The 17318-nt window shown below is 42.3% G+C and overlaps 2 protein-coding genes across 3 annotated transcripts in view; both read right to left on the bottom strand.

The window, feature by feature from the left end:
* The window catches only part of LOC126088151 (pyruvate dehydrogenase phosphatase regulatory subunit, mitochondrial-like), a 199290-nt gene that overhangs the window by 51697 nt on the left and 130275 nt on the right, over positions 1-17318 (bottom strand). For both annotated transcript variants that reach the window (XR_007519946.1, XM_049906267.1), the window contains exon 12: positions 9705-9853. Coding sequence is in view for 1 of the 2 variants with exons in the window: in XM_049906267.1 (XP_049762224.1) it covers positions 9705-9853 (149 nt within the window). In the remaining variant the exon portion in view is untranslated. The remainder of the gene's footprint in view (positions 1-9704; positions 9854-17318) is intronic.
* Positions 1-17318, bottom strand: part of LOC126088159 (uncharacterized) — a 475823-nt gene that overhangs the window by 359663 nt on the left and 98842 nt on the right. The window lies entirely within an intron of this gene.

The raw sequence follows: 17318 nt of genomic DNA, 5'->3' as shown, positions 1-17318 counted from the left end.
CCAACTCCCCGAAATCTAGCCTCACATGTCAAAGATCCCCCTTCATAGATTCTCCACCATCCTCCCTTCTTTACCTCCTGGACCCCTACTCATCACTGTTGCAGCCACTTCCCTATACACTAATATCACTCATGTCCATGGTCATGCCACTACTGAACATTACATCTCCCAATGTCCTTCAGACCCCAAACCCAGAATCTCATTCCTCATAAACCTTACTAACTTTCGCCTAAAACGCAAATGACTTCTCCTTTGAAGGAAAGGTATACAAACAAATCCACACTACAGCCATTGGAATCCAAATGGTGCCCACCTATGCCAAACTGTTTATAGGCCATCTACAGGAAACCTTCCCAGCCTCCCACAACCTCAAACCCCTGGTTTGGTTCAGGTCTATTGATATCTTCATAATATGGACTCAGGACAAACACACCCTACCCTCACACCTTCAGCAGTTCAATACCTTCTCTCCCATCTGCTTCACCTGACCCTCCTCAACCCTGTGTGCCAGTTTCCTGGATGTAGACCTCCTCCCTGGTGGCTCCATTCACACCTCTGTCCATATTAAACCCATCAACCATCAACAGTAGCTGCATTTCAGCTGCTGCCACCCCTTCCACACCAAAAAGCCCTCTCATCCAGCCTTAATGGGTATGGTGTACCTGCAGTGATGAGAACTCCCTTACCCAGTATGCTGAAGACCTCACAAAGTCCTTCATAGACAGGCACTATCCCCGAGACCTATTCCGCAAACAGATTTCCTGTGCTATATCCCGACACACCTCTAATACTCCCACCACCTGCAAGAACAAGCTACAGAGGAACACTCCTTCATCACCCCCATCACCATCCTGGACAGGAACAACTGATTCACTTCCTATGTCAGTGCTTTGATTATCTTTCATCAGGCTGTGAAATAAGGGTCATCCTATTCAAGATCCTTCCCATCCCTCCTAATTCCATTGTTTATCCAACCTCCACAACATCTTCATTTATCCCTACACCACACCCAACCCCAAACCCCTGCCATACGGATCATATCCCTGTGGAAGACTGAGCACAACATGTGCCCAATCCACCCACACAGCACTTCCAACTCCTGTTTTATCACAAGTTTATCCTACTCCATCAGAAGCTGGGCCACATATGGAAATCAACCATGTCATGTAACAGCTCTGCTGCAATCAGTGCACAGCTTTTTATTTTGGTATTACTACCAACCAGCTGTCCACTAGCATGAATGGTCAGCACCAAACTGTGACCAAGAGCAAAGTGTGGCACAAAATGCACTTGAACACAACTTGCTAGATTTCAATTGCTGCTTCACAACCTGGGCCATCCAGATCCTGCCATTTACCACAGCTTTTCTGATCTATGCAAATGGGAGTTATCCTTACAACACATTCTCCACTCCCAAAACCTTCCTAGTCTTCACCCACTGTCCCCACACCCTCCACTCAACAATTTCTGCTCCCTCTGTCCTGTCACCTCCTCCAGATTAATGTCCCCTCACTCTCATTGTGTGCCGCTCTCTGCCATTGCACTCACCTGTCTTTCCCTCTTCTCTACTCCATTCCTTTTCCACTCCTTGTTTGCAATCCCCCCTCCCCCCATCCTGCCACACAGCCCTGTTCTAGCGCAGTCTAGTCCCTGCACACTCCATCAGGCAATGCTAATTTACCTCCCCCCACCATACCTTGCTATCCCTCCCCCTATCCCACCCAACTCTGTATTGCAGCTGCTTTTAAACATTACACATTGCATTCTGGCCAGAGCAGCCAGAGAGCAGTGATGCGTGTGAGGTGTGCTTGCTTGGGTGAATGTGTGTCCCTTCTGAAGAAGCCTTTGGCTGAAAGATCATGTGTAACTGTCTTCTTGTTGTGTCTGTCTGCAACTCAGCATGTCTTCTTTATCTTCTTTATGGTGAGAAACATCTACCATTTTCATAAGATGTTGAACAACATCCCAATGAAGGATGTTTCTGACAGTTCCAGATGGTTGTATGAACATTCTGTGTGTTGTACTCAAGTGGGGTGGGGTCTAAGTAGAATACCTGAGGCACTGAATCTTGCTGTCAGCTTTCTAAAGAATGATGGAACCTGTCCTTATTTTTTTTTTTTTTTACCTTCAAGCAGATGAAATGTAGAAGTATTCTTAGTACACACAAGAGTTTCAGTTTGGGTTAATCTGCCCATAAAGCTTCCATGATTATGCAAATATCAGTGGCTTGCAAAGTATACGTTATTGAAATATAATTTTGATACACAATTATAGCCAGCTATTAACAATTTCAAAAATCATAACCAGCTCTTAACAATTTCAATCATTCTACTGTATGTCACAAAACTCTTTATTAACTTCTAGTTTCAGTTACAGAAAACATCATCACTAGGTTTGAAGAGACTGACATAATTAGGTGAACTTCACAGTGTTAGACATATTGTAAATGTGCCGCAGTAATTCTCTGTAGTGACAACAGTTATCCTCCACATTTCTGTCTAATTAAGTGAAACATAACAAACACTGCTAGCAAGCAGTGAGTAGCAGTCTATGCTATGGTGTAGTTGGGTACAGAAAAGGCATTGGGAATCCACTACCTACCACAGCCAAGGTCACTACTCACCACAGTGGCACTACAGCATTCAAAGACAACTTTGTAAGTTGTGCATGTTTGAATGTGTGTGAATTTGTCTCTCATCTGATGAATACTTCGTCCAAAAGCTGACATTCTTCAACAGTATACCTTTAAATTTGTCAGTCTGTCACACAACACTTCCACAATGCGGTGAGTAACAATCTACTTTATTTTTATGCTGCTTATAGATCAGATATTCTTAGCTTTCATTACACATTTTTATACATGACAGATATCTTTTATGTTTTTAAAATCAGCCATTTTATGACACTTTTGAGATGTAACTATACTATTGTTCTAAAATTTGTCATTTGTTATTGTTAAAATAATCCAATCTCAGAAATTAACCAAGTAGTTCATTCGTATTGAGCATTTAAAGAAACTGTGTTGAGGAAAAAACTGAACTGCACATGAAGGTTTTGGTTGAAGATTTCTTATGTTTTTCACTGAAGCCTGAGGTGGCAACAGTGCATTTAGTTCAAATTTTGCTCATCAATCACCCCAGGAAAGATTGTTTATAACAGGGTTGCAGAATTCCATTGTGATCAACCAGAATCAATGTTGTTCCAAAACACACTAAAGCTGTGCTAAATATGATTGAAGAACATCAGCAAGTGACTTACTGTGAGACATAGGCATCCTCAGGAATATCAAAGACTGCAGTACTGTAGTGAGGTCAGCGTGGTTTGAGTGTTTATTGAACTCATTACAGGTCAAGACGACAATGCAGAATGGTTGCCAGGACAGCAGGTACATAGAACCAAGTGGCCAGTTGCCACAGGATCATAGAAATAGTGAGAGGTAACAACATGTTTATTGATCATAATTTGTACATCAGTCAAAGGCACTGGCTTGCTATGTCCATGCCCTTCAGCGAAGGCAGGCACTTTGATGGTGGTGCTTGGTTAGCTCAGCAGGAGGCGGCCATGGCACAGAGTCACTAGGCCGGACAGAAATGCTGTGTTGTATAAGCCAGATCAGCTGCTTAGCTGGTGCTTAGAACTATGTCAAGCTGGGCAAGTGACAGGTATTCCAGTGCAGCAAACTCCAAAGTAACTGTCTGTAGAGTGCCTAGTGCAGGAGGCAACTGTGCGTGGCTGTGAACCGAGGACACCTGATGTAAGACGCAGCATCGACGGGCAGTAGACATAAGCCTGCATTAGCACAAAGCATACAGACAGACGGCATGTGGCAGCTCGGTAGCAAGTCAGCCGTGGGAGGCACCAGAGTACAGGCTGCAAACTGTGGACCCCCTGGGTACACACCATGAAGTCGGTTTAAGTCAGCCAGCAGTTGGCCCTCTGCTGGAAGGCACCCAGCTCCCATCAGGACTAGATGCATCCCACTGACCCACAGCTAGCAGAGATAGCATGTAGTAGATGCAGTTAGACAGGGAGACCCACATCAGGGTGACTTCTCAGAGCTGGCTGCTGATGGTGACAGTGGTATATATGGCTGTTCAATCCACCCTATTGTGATGAGACATCATTTCTGTCTTACGTGCTAAGCGTGACTAACTTGGTAGACACATGGTGCACAGGGAGTACAAAAGAGTGATGGTTTTCCACCAGAAATAGATATAGGCTACACAGATGAGTGTCAAAATGAAGATGGTACCTGAGGTTGAAATGCTTATTGGCACGATTTTGTGATAGTAATTAGTGATATATTGCTGAATGTAGTGAAGCATTTGCTCTATGTTAATACGTCCCTTCTGCACTACTATCAGCTCATCGGAGAGTTAAGCAGGTTGGATTCTAAGGTACTGTTTAAGATGGTCAAGTTTTGGGTAAGTAGTGTATCTAAAAGTTTATCCGGCCATTACAACAGAGAATATGTTATGTCCAAAATCATATCTCTAGTTATGATAGCTGGAAGGTGAAACATTGCTTCTGAAATGCAATGGTCATAGGATTTACCAATAAGCCACTATCTCACAGCTCCAACCATACTGTACCCTTAGCCTGTGCCTGCTCATAACAATTCACAAACCACTACTGGTTCATATACAGAATATATCCAGTGTGGACTCACTTTCTGGAAATAGGTGGTGTCAGCATGTCTCCCAGGCATCGTGGCACTTCTGTTCCACTAACATATAACTGCACTTCACAGACTCATGTGGTAGTTATGAGGCATACGGTGCCTTGGCCCCACTGGGAGTTACAAAGTTCATCTGCCTTCATGGTGAAATCACCAGTACCTCTTTTGTCCTGATTGCATGAATTTTCCCAGAGTCTCACATCTCTCGGGCAATGGGTGAATTGTATAATATTTGTACTGGGCTTAAATAGTGATACGTCCCCCCCCCTCCCCCCCTTCCCCAACCAGAGGCGGGAATAAACCCTAGCATAGACTCTCTTCCTGTGCCTTACATAGGACATTCATTCAGAAACTGTCTCAGCGACAAAAGGGTAGGGGTTAATTGTTCGTGCACGATGTGGTATACGGCTTGCTGTAATTCCACTACCTCAACTTGGGCATCCTCTACACAGCCAGCCAGAGCCTGTAAAAGTCTTGCTACAGTCAACCTGGTATCCAGTAACTCTAACTAGGTCTGTAATATATGTAAATCTCAGTTCAACCCACTGGGGGCATTTTTATGTAACACTGTAGTTCTGCTGTTAATCCTTGTAGCATTATAGTATTTTTCACAACCCATTGCTCCAGATTTGTTAGTTGTTTTGTGTGCCATTCCATTAGAGCTTTAGCACCTTCCACCTCTTTCTGTAGTTGCATTAGAGTGTCATGAAATCCTTTATGTCATCAGCATTTGCAGTCCTCCCACATCCAACCATCCCCATTTCCATCATCTCGCTGTGTGTGACATCAAGTCCACAACTTGCCGTAACTGGTCTAAGAGATTTTCATGGGAAAGTCACAGGACCTGATATTCTCCCTGTTTCTCTCCTAATATCTCTTTCTTCCCGGCTTCATGTTACGGTTCTGAGAAAGCTTCTTCCAGCCTACATACTTCATTTCTCACTTCCCATGCATCATAAGTTAGTTTTAACATCCACTGGTTACTGTTTAGGAGAAAAGTATTCCACCCTGCAGTGGTCACTTTTCCGAGATGCTCACCCCCTTGCAGCTGTAGAGATGCAGCACTGCAAGAGTTATAATGCACCATACTCTACTGATGGTGCTGTACATCATGGGCCACTAGAGTATTTACTGACACCACTGCAGGTTGCAATGACGATATAGGATGACTGCCAGGGCAGCATGTATGCAGAACCAAGTGGCCGATCATTGTGGAATCACACAGACAGTGAGTAATAACAAGTTTACTGATAAGAATTTTTGCAGAAGTCAAAGGCATTTTCTGCTGTTAATCCTTGATTAGCTCACTGCTTAGCTGTGATCAGTGCCCAGCAGGATGAGATGGCCATTGAGGGGCTAGATGGAGACAGAGTCGGGGTTGCGAACCGTGACTCCTGGATACACAACCCGAAATCGGTTGAAGTCAGCCAGTAGATGGACCCCATCTGGAAGGCACCAGTTCATCTCTTAGCAGCATCAGGACAAGGTGAAGCCATAGCCCCACAGCTAGTGGAAACATCATCTGGTACCGGCTAAACAGTAGGACCTCACATCAGGTCGACTGGCATAGAGTACTTCTCAGAGATGGCTGTGGATGAAGACAAATACCGCTTACCAATACCCTGTCTGGCCTAACATCCAACCTGTTGTGACAGAACATTATTTGAGGTTAGGACAGGATGTGATCCGGGTCATCACACACAGTGACAGTCTGACCCTCGTACTATGCGCCATGGACGATGTTCTAGCCTTAGCAACAGGCAGCAAGGCTATTATGTGGCAACCAGACTCTTTTAGTGTCAGCGCAGAGACTTTTGTCATGTCAGCTTGACCTTTTCATCTTCTGGTTCATGAACTTGGTGGCAGCTTTCTGCTCACTTGGCCAGAGGTCTCAGATACCAATTCGAAAGACAGTAGCACAACAGTACAATCAATTTTGCCAGGACATTAACTCTTTCACTGCTCCTAGAGATGAACATCCTGCCCTGCCTAGCTAGCTAATGGGGGAAAATGTACTGGGGGTCTTGCCAATGGACAGCTGACACAACCCGACAACTGCTGTATGCTACAGCCACGATAGACTCATCACACGATCCAGAGAGCATAGAACAGGCTTCAATAATACTCTTTATAAAATTTTTATCACACTGTCACAGAAGTTACAGTTTCTGATAACTGTGAAAGAGAGCTTCAAAACAAAATCCAAGCTTTTTGTTAAAAGTTTATCCTGAGCTGAGAAAAACTTATTTTAGAAAAGCCATAACAACTTTTTTATTTGTGATTGGAAAATTCTGTAACTTGAGATTTACACTACCAAAATATATGCATGTAACCTACTAAACATTCATTAACATTGGACAAATACATTCCAAGATATATAGTTTTAAAGTGAGCAGTTCCTGAAGACACCCTAAACTCAGACCATCTCCTGCTTCTTGCAGCAGCAAGTTTTGCTAAGAAACTGTACGTATTTTGCTGCAGTTTTCACCTTTCGAAACAGCTGATATGCCAATTCTGTATGATAATTCATGCTCTGTCAGATTATAAATGTTCATATCATGTGTACTTTGTAGATTAGGAAATTAAATTACATTTACTTGGCTGTATCCAATGTTTTCTGTTCCATATTGTTGCACTGTTTGCTTTCTGCAACATTTGATATGTCACTTCTAGAGGATAATTCATGCCCTTTTAGATTATATGAGGTTTGTATCATGTGTAGCTTGCAGATTAGGAAATCAAATATCATCTGTTTGGCAGTGCTTGTCATTTGCTATCTGCGGGGCAGCGAGTTTTGTTGAGAAACTGCACACATTTTGTTGCACTGTTTGCCTTTTGCAACATCTGATATGTCAGTTCTGTGGGATAATTCATTCCCCTTTCAGATTATGTATGTTGATATTGTTTGTACTTACTAGATTATGAAATCAGAGTTCATTTGTTTAGCTGTGCACATTGTTTTCTGCTCCAGGCACCAGCACATGTTGCTGAGAAACTGCACATATTTGCTGCTCTGTTCTCCTTTTTTAACATCTGATAGATCTGTTCAATAGGATAATTAACACCCTTCAGAATATATATGGCTGTTGGTGAGTAACATCTGGCCACACCGCAAACGCAGTGTACAGTGCACGCGCAGGAGGGCCGCTCTGCGATTTTCAGCAGAGGGAGTTTGAATATGACACCATCTATCTGCAAATCATTGTGCATGTGCAGTTTACATGCCTTCGCATTCTTCGCGCGCTTGTTCTAGAAATGGGGTGTCGACATGCGGATACCATCAGTTGTACCTAGCCACCAGCAACGTTGAACCACCTGAAGATGTCAGACTGTTGTTCCGAGGAAATATTGTGGAATTTGCACAATACGATCTGGCCGCAAACACAACAATCTGCCGGGAAAGATTGAAGAGCCAAACTTGGATATATTCATATAAGCTAGAAACTAAGCAGGAATCAACTGTTTCGTTGTTCGAGATGAACTAAAACCAAGAGAGTAAATTCTTTACGAAAAACTTGAAAAAAATAATTTGTGTGCCACAAGACGCTGATGAAATCAGAAAAATAACTAAAAATTTTGAACCATTCTTCTTCATGACAATGCCAGTAGTCACACAGCTCAATGAACAGTTGGTTTTTTGACAAAGAAAGCACCTCAGTTTAATGAGCCACTGATCATATTCAACTGATTTATTGGCCAATGATTTCTTTTTGTTTCCTTGTATTATGCAAAAAGAGCATGGACAGATACTTTAATCGCATCATCATATCCCCCTACAAACATGTTTCTGAAGTACCAACATAAGAGTTGTAGGAATGTTACTGGACTTGGTTAGAACACACACAAAATTTTATAAATTTTAGAATGAAGTGTTTTAAAAAAATTAAAATGAGGCCCTAGTACGTTGTAGCATCATTCTTCTCAAATTATGTATATTGATGGAAATGTGCATGATGCTGCCAACAGCATTATGAAGTTAATTCCTTTTAATTACATTTCTAGAGGTAATAAATATGTTACTGCATATGCTTTAGGGCATTCCATCAAATGGTGTGTTGGAACTTTATGGTATCACAGAGATACTGAAGGAACTAAACTGGCATAAACTTGAAGATAGACATATCTATCCCAAGAAAGTCTATTAACAATTTTCCACTTCATTGGGCCAACAACATAGTCTACATCAATACAGAACATAATGATAATGAATTTTCCAAAACTAGTTGCAATAAGGTAACATATTTTTTAAATATTTTACATGGCAGGCCTGTTTCAGCTTATTGGCATTATCGAGTGATGTCTAGCTTGAAGTGACGACTGTATTGCATCTGTAGTAAATTTTTTCTTTCATGTCTTGGTAAGTATTTTATTTTTGTGGTTACAAAATGTAAAATATGTTCTTGTCAAAATACCTAACAAAAACATATTTTACATTTCATAGCAACAAAAAATAATATACTTACCAAGGCATGACAGAAAAAATTTACTACAGATGCCATGAATATGGTTGTCACTTCCAATTAGATGTCATTTGATAATTGCAATAAGCCATAACAGGTCTGCCATGTAACATCTTAAAAATATATATATTACTTTATTGTAGATAGTTTTGGAGCATTCATTTTCATTTAATCTATTAATAAAGTTTCAAGAACTGAACCCCTTTGATTCGCTCACATAGGGATAGTGAGGATAGCAAGAATAATTATTGCATGTACAGAGACATTCAAACAATTATTCTTCCCGTGCTCCATATGCGAATGAAATGGGAAGAAACCCTAATAACTGGTACAATTGTCTGTACCCTCTGCCATGCACATCAAGCTGGTTTGCAGTGTATAGATGTACATGTAGATGTAAATGTGGATGTGGATATTGTAAGGAGCTCCTATTTGTCAATTGCCTGAAGATGATGAGCAGACACTGTGTTGAAATACTACAAAGCTTCAATGACACCATCTGATGCAATGGCCAAGTTCCTCGATAACATTTTGTAGACTCTGAAATAGCACAAAAAGTTCCTTACCTGTTATCAGTTTTTCGAACTAACATGCAGTCATTTTCATAACCACCTCTTTCATTCTGCATTCCAGTATGAGATATACCACCTACTGGAATATTGACATCATTAGAGCAAAGCTTTTGGAGATAGTCAACAACTTCAGTGCCAGATGACTGTAAAAATAAAAATAACTTTTATATTCATTGAAACACATATTCAGTATACTTAGTGATATAATAATACAAGCCCATATAGATTTTACTGATACTACAATTTGTGAAATACACTCCCGGAAATTGAAATAAGAACACTGTGAATTCATTGTCCCAGGAAGGGGAAACTTTATTGACACATTCCTGGGGTCAGAAACATCACATGATCACACTGACAGAACCACAGGCACATAGACACAGGCAACAGAGCATGCACAATGTCGGCACTAGTACAGTGTATATCCACCTTTCGCAGCAATGCGGGCTGCTATTCTCCCATGGAGACGATCGTAGAGATGCTGGATGTAGTCCTGTGGAACGGCTTGCCATGCCATTTCCACCTGGCGCCTCAGTTGGACCAGCGTTCGTGCTGGACGTGCAGACCGCGTGAGACGACGCTTCATCCAGTCCCAAACATGCTCAATGGGGGACAGATCCGGAGATCTTGCTGGCCAGGGTAGTTGACTTACACCTTCTAGAGCACGTTGGGTGGCACGGGATACATGCGGACGTGCATTGTCCTGTTGGAACAGCAAGTTCCCTTGCCGGTCTAGGAATGGTAGAACGATGGGTTCGATGACGGTTTGGATGTACCGTGCACTATTCAGTGTCCCCTCGACGATCACCAGTGGTGTACGGCCAGTGTAGGAGATCGCTCCCTACACCATGATGCTGGGTGTTGGCCCTGTGTGCCTCGGTCGTATGTAGTCCTGATTGTGGCGCTCACCTGCACGGCGCCAAACACGCATACGACCATCATTGGCACCAAGGCAGAAGCGACTCTCATCACTGAAGACGACACGTCTCCATTCGTCCCTCCATTCACGCCTGTCGCGACACCACTGGAGGCGGGCTGCACGATGTTGGGGCGTGAGCGGAAGACGGCCTAACGGTGTGCGGGACCGTAGCCCAGCTTCATGGAGACGGTTGCGAATGGTCCTCGCCGATACCCCAGGAGCAACAGTGTCCCTAATTTGCTGGGAAGTGGCGGTGCGGTCCCCTACGGCACTGCGTAGGATCCTACGGTCTTGGCGTGCATCCGTGCGTCGCTGCGGTCCGGTCCCAGGTCGACGGGCATGTGCACCTTCCGCCGACCACTGGCGACAACATCGATGTACTGTGGAGACCTCACGCCCCACGTGTTGAGCAATTCGGCGGTACGTCCACCCGGCCTCCCGCATGCCCACTATACGCGCTCGCTCAAAGTCCGTCAACTGCACATACGGTTCACGTCCACGCTGTCGCGGCATGCTACCAGTGTTAAAGACTGCGATGGAGCTCCGTATGCCACGGCAAACTGGTTGACACTGACGGCGGCGGTGCACAAATGCTGCGCAGCTAGCGCCATTCGACGGCCAACACCGCGGTTCCTGGTGTGTCCGCTGTGCCGTGCGTGTGATCATTGCTTGTGCAGCCCTCTCGCAGTGTCCGGAGCAAGTATGGTGGGTCTGACACACCGGTGTCAATGTGTTCTTTTTTCCATTTCCAGGAGTGTACTTCAGAAATGGCAAGCGGCAATGGAAACAAACAGCAATGATATTAGTAGACTGACATGAAGGAGTTTATTTATTTATTCCATGTGATCTGATGGTACACAATGTGTTGCAGATGTCAGAAAATATCAGTTAACATTGCTAACATATATTAACATATAGTATCCTAATGTATTATATTGCTCAATGTTTTCAATTCAACACAAATAGCAATATTACTGTTCTAGGTATTCATTTACAGAGTAAAAACAGTGACACAACAAATATGACTTCACGGCTTTGCTAAATTTTATGTTGTCTTCAATGGACTTAATACTAGTGGGAAGATTGTTGAACAGTTGGAGGCCCATGTGGAAAGCTCCCTTTTCACACAGTTGGGTATTTGTACGTAAAACACACAGATTTGAGTTTTTCCTGGTGTTGTGTTTATGTATTTAATTATTTTTTATGACTCTGGTGTCAGTTGGCACTATGTGGTTTCTGAAAAGTTTTAGAATCTCGAGAACGTATAGGCAAGGCAGTGTAAGGGTTTCCAACTTTCTGAAGATGGGTTTGCAGGAGTCTCTGGGTTTGCTCCCAGTAATAATCCTCATTGCTCTCTTCTGGATTTTGAATGTGCTCAGAGCAGTTGGAGAATTTCCCCAGAATATCACACCATATTTTAGGTGGGCTTGTATGTAAGCGTAGTACAAGCTGGTTAATGTTTTCAGGCTAGCACATGATTTCAGTACACTCAGTGCATAACAGCCAGTACTAATTCTGACATTTACCTTTCCTGTATGTGTATTCCATTTCAGGTTATCTTGAACCCACAGACCCAGGAATTTGAAAACAGTGTCGGTATCTATTGGCTGGTTATTTACAGTGACAAATGGCTGAGAAGAATGTGCATTTTGTGAAAGTTCATGGAAGCTGTATTTTTGGTGTTGATAGTTAATCTGCTGATTTTAGCCCAGTTGCTGAGTTGTTCAGTGGCCAAGTTCACAGCTTTTTGCACAGCCTCTGTATTCTCCTCTTTGAGGAGTACAGTTTTGTCATCAGCAAATATTATTGTTTTGTGTGGATCTACATTCAGGCTTAAGTCATTGATATACAGGAGGAAAAGTAGGAGTCCCAATACTGAGCCCTGTGGAACACCTTGCTTTATAGTTTTATTACTTGATAGGATTTTGGTTATTGAGTTGTTTTGTCTATTAGTGTATTTCATGCTGACTCTCTGCATCTGATTGGTTAGGAATGTAGCAATCCAATTGTTTGCAATTACTCTGATACCATAGCGTTCTATTTTGTCCAGCAATATTTTGTGGTCAACAGTGTCAAAAGCCTTTGACAGATCCAGAAATATGCCTGTTATGGGTTGTTTTCTATCTAACAGATCTAACAGCGTATTTATGCGGTCATATACTGCAGTAGATTTGTTGCTTCTGAACCCATGTTGAGCAAAACTTAGTAAATCTTTTTTTTTTTTCAATGAAGTCCATCATTTTTTTTGTGCATTATTTTTTCAAAAACTTTAGGAAAGCAGGATGAGATTGAGATACGCCTGTAGTTATTCATATCTTTATTATCACCTTTTTTGAAGACAGGAATTACTTTAGAAAGTTTCAGAGCTTCAGGGAAAATACCTGCCTGGAAAGAACAGTCACAGAGGTGAGTTAATGGTCCAGTAATTGTGTGTGTATGCAATTTTTGATTACAGCTGCTGGGATACCATCGATTCGAGCTGATGTGATTTTTTTAACTCTCTGAGGGCTTTTGCAACATCATTTTCAGTGACTTCGGTAATGAAAATTGACTCTGCACATGTGTGATATTTTTGGTTTGCTGGTTGGTAATTTGTGTTAGGATTATTTTTGACCAATTTTTCAGCTATGCTCATAAAGAAATTGTTGAAAGAGTTCACCACAACTTTGGGATTAGATATAGATTCATTGTTGATTTTGATTTCTATGTTCGTGTGTGTAGCTTTCATTTCCCCTCTTTCCCTTTTTATGATATTCCACATTGCTTTTACTTTATTGCTGGATTTATCAATGTACTCATCATTTTGCATCCTTTTTGCTTGTCTTATCACTCTTCTTAGGATACGTGTGTAATTTTTATAGTATTCTGTTAGTTGAGGGAGTCACTACTTTGTTTACATAACATGTACGTAGCACCCAGAACTGATTGTGCCACATGGTTCTGAGTTGAGAGGAAGGCTTGAAGTAGTGTCTCTGAAGATTCTGTGAAAAGCTATCTTGTACCTTCCTAAATTTGCCACATAAGATTGAAAAAACTCTCCCTAAATGGTTTAGAGGTGCATTGTGTGTCAGAAACTGCTGCCCAAGTAGCTGACTGTGTGTGAGGTGTACAAAGGTTTTTCTTAGATTAAGCAATTCTCCATTAATCTATGTAATGAGAGCTGTGCAAGATCCCAAAATATCAATGTAATACCTGAAGAAATGTCCCAAAAAAATGAGGCTATTGAAATACTACTGATCAACTGACGAACCATTCACAACAAAGTACTCATGTCTGAAGCTCTCCTAAACTGTATAATCTGATCCATTCCACTTCCACGAAGGCACAAATTCACAATGGAACTTTCAAATTTTCAGAAGACATTGTGCGAATGATTGAATGAATGAATGTTCATGATAGCAGGGACCCTTCAGTGTACAGCTTCTGTAAAGAAACTTCTAAATTAACATTGACTACTCTACAGTAGGTGTAAATCAAAACTGCTAAAGATGCTACAGGAAGCTCATTTGGATGTCATAAGGGCAATGCATGAATCTTTCAATGACTCCTGTAGCAGAATCTTATCAAAAGACCTCTCACAAAGTGCCAAGAAATTCTGCTCATATATAAGACTGTCTGTGGCACCAAAGTCATTATTCAGACACTCATGGATGACTCCAGAACTTACATTCAGAAATGCAAAGCAAAAGTTGAAATTCTGTACTTTGTCTTCAAATATTCCTTTACAAAATAAGATACAAGAATGCTGCTGTAGCCCATAAGTTACTACACCTACCACCCACAGCAGACGTAAGTCGTGCCAGTACGGCAAGTGTAATATGTACTGACACCCAATCAGCGCATCCATAACTTCCTGAGGTAGCTGCCAATGTCAGCTCAGTCACTGACTGCTGTCACCCGATCTGCCACACACATGCAGTCCTACACCAGCAACACCTCTTGTGGACAGCATCATTATAAGGGCATGCACAGGACTCTGGGCCCTCAGTTGTCAAACATGCTCAAGATGTGTAAACTACTTTCTTTGTATTCTTGTTGATGTCATCTGTGACCCAGTAAATTGTATCTCTTTTACTGCCCTGTGTTATCTTGTGTTCCCGGTCAGAAAAAGCTGTGCCCCTGTTTAATTTTTACACTACTTCAGAGATACTGGAATCATTGTCAGATTCTGTACTGATTTCCCAGCTGAGGTATACCTCCTCATAACTACAACAGACAGAAAATCAGCTGAACAAAAAATTGTGCCCAATGCTTGGAAGAAAGTATGGATCACATATGTTTACATAAAACTAAGTCCAATACCACTGTCATCCACGTGTAATAGAATCTTAGAAAATATTCTGAGCTTAAATATCATGAGCTATCTCAAACTGAATGATTTGCTCAATGTAGTTTTGAAACATAAGTGTTGGTTTTAGGATATTTCGGTAATTTTCTCTATCTCCGTAATTATAATAGATAAAAATCTGAAATTTTGACAGGATCCTTTCCTTAATAATAAAAGATTGTGTACCAAGTTTGAACAAAATCAGATGATAATTACTATGGTTTATTTAGATTTGTAGGGGGTATGAATTTGTGTACCAACTAAATGTTACTTGAGACCGTTCTCACGGCTGGTAATGTCAGCTGCGCTGTGAGTCAGAACGAAGAAAAAAGGTAGCCATCCTGAAGCCACCGTGCTACACGGTTGCATGCCTTACTGCATAGAATGTTATTTCGTAATAACTTGCTACATTACAGTGTGCCTGAAAAAAGGGTGTTAGAACTCATTATTCATTTTATATCTTAATGACCTGCCACACAATATTAATAGCAACCTTTGCCAGATGATTCAGTTATCTATAATGAAGCACTGTGTAAAAAATTAGACATATTGAGTTTCAGACAGACACAACAAGAAGATTGTTACACATTCAGCTTTTGCCCACAGCCTTCTTCAGAAAATAAAAGAAAAAGAAAACACATGAATTGGGAGTCTGTGGGGGAAGGGAGGGTTGAAAGAAACAGGGAGTGGATAAGGAGAGGGAAGAGTAGGGGAAAAAGCCCAGTGGTTGCAATGGCAGAGAATGATGCACAATGAGAGTTAGAGGACATAAACTGGCAAGAGGTGTAGGACAAAGGGTGTTGAAACTGTTAGGTGGAGGGTATGGGAGCAGTAGGTTATTGTAGGTTGAGATGAGGATAATTTTGGGAGTGAAGAATGTGCGCAGTTCAGAAGAACAGGTGGTGGAGGGGAGGATCCAGGTGGTCGAGGTTGCAAGCAGCCAGTGAAATCAGTAGTGAGCAGCTATTTATCTTTTCATTATATTGTTGATATTCCTATTGACTTTCCATTGCCTGAAAAAAGCTACACAAATATTCTGTCAGACCTTATAAGCTATCAAAGAGTTGAAAAGATTGGCAACTCACTTTAATTTTCAGGAATGTATAAATGTGCACTTCACAAAATGAAATCAAACAATGGAAATTCCAGGTAGGAATGTCAACAATATGCAAAAACACAGATTGCTAGTTACCCTAAAGAAGACACGTCAAGTTGCAGACAGACAAAATTAAAAGGTGCTCACAAAAAGCTTTTGGCCACAGCCTTCATCAGTAAAACACACACACACACACACACACACACACACACACACACACACACACACACACACACACACACAAGCATACCTCAGGCACACACGATCACCAACTAAAGCATCTCGAGCCAAAATGCAACATCACATGGAATGCAAGCAGCAATCTCGAAGGGGCGGGTAAGGGGAAGGGATAAGAGTGTACAGACAGAGAGAGAGGAATGCTGTCTCATGGAGTATGCAGGGACTACACTGCCAACAGGCACAGTGTCAGGAGTTTGTGGGGCAAGGTGGTGGGGAAAAAGGAGCAAAAAAGGGAGAGGAGTGGGGAAAGATGGGCAGATGCGTTGGCAGACTGCTGCAAATAAAGAGGGTGGGAGATGAGAATGGGGAGGAGATGGCAGGACAGAGGGGGTGAAAACTATTGGGTGGAGGGTGTGGAGACAGTATGTTACTGTAGGCTGAGGCTGGGATAGTTATAGGAGCAGAGAACGTGTTGTAAGGATAATGCCCATCTATGTAGTTCAGGAAAGGTAGGTGGAGGGAAGGATTCAGGTGGGTCAGGTAGTGTAGCAGCCATTGAAATCTAGTGTGCTATTTTCAGCTGCATTTTGTACCATAGAATGGTCTAATTTACTCTTGGCCACAGTTTGGCGGTGGCAGTTCATCCTGGTGGACAGCTGGTTAGTATTAGTTACCAATATAGAAAGCTGTGCAATGACTGCAGCAGAGCTGCTAAATGACATGGCTGCTTTCACAGGTGGCCCGACCCCTGATGGAGTAGGGTAAACCTGTGACAGGACTGGAATAGGATGTGGTGGGTGGGTGGATTGGGCAGGTTTTGCACCTGGGTCTTCCACAGGGATACGGTACTTGTGGCAAGGGGCCGGGAGAGGGAGTGGCAAAGGGATGGACTAAGATGTTGTGGAGGTTGGGTGGGCAATGGAACACCACTTGAGGAGGGGTGGGAAGTTCTTGGGTAGGATGTCCCTCATTTCAGGGCAAGATGATAGGTAATCAAAGCCCTGGCGAAGAATGTGGTTCAGTTGTTTCAGTCTGGGATGGTACTGGATGATGAAGGGGACACTCCTTTGTAGCTGGGGTGGTGGG

This window comes from Schistocerca cancellata, chromosome 6 (assembly GCF_023864275.1).
Source record: "Schistocerca cancellata isolate TAMUIC-IGC-003103 chromosome 6, iqSchCanc2.1, whole genome shotgun sequence".
Classification (NCBI taxonomy): Eukaryota; Metazoa; Arthropoda; class Insecta; order Orthoptera; family Acrididae; genus Schistocerca; species Schistocerca cancellata.
This window is presented reverse-complemented; position numbering and strand designations above follow the sequence as displayed.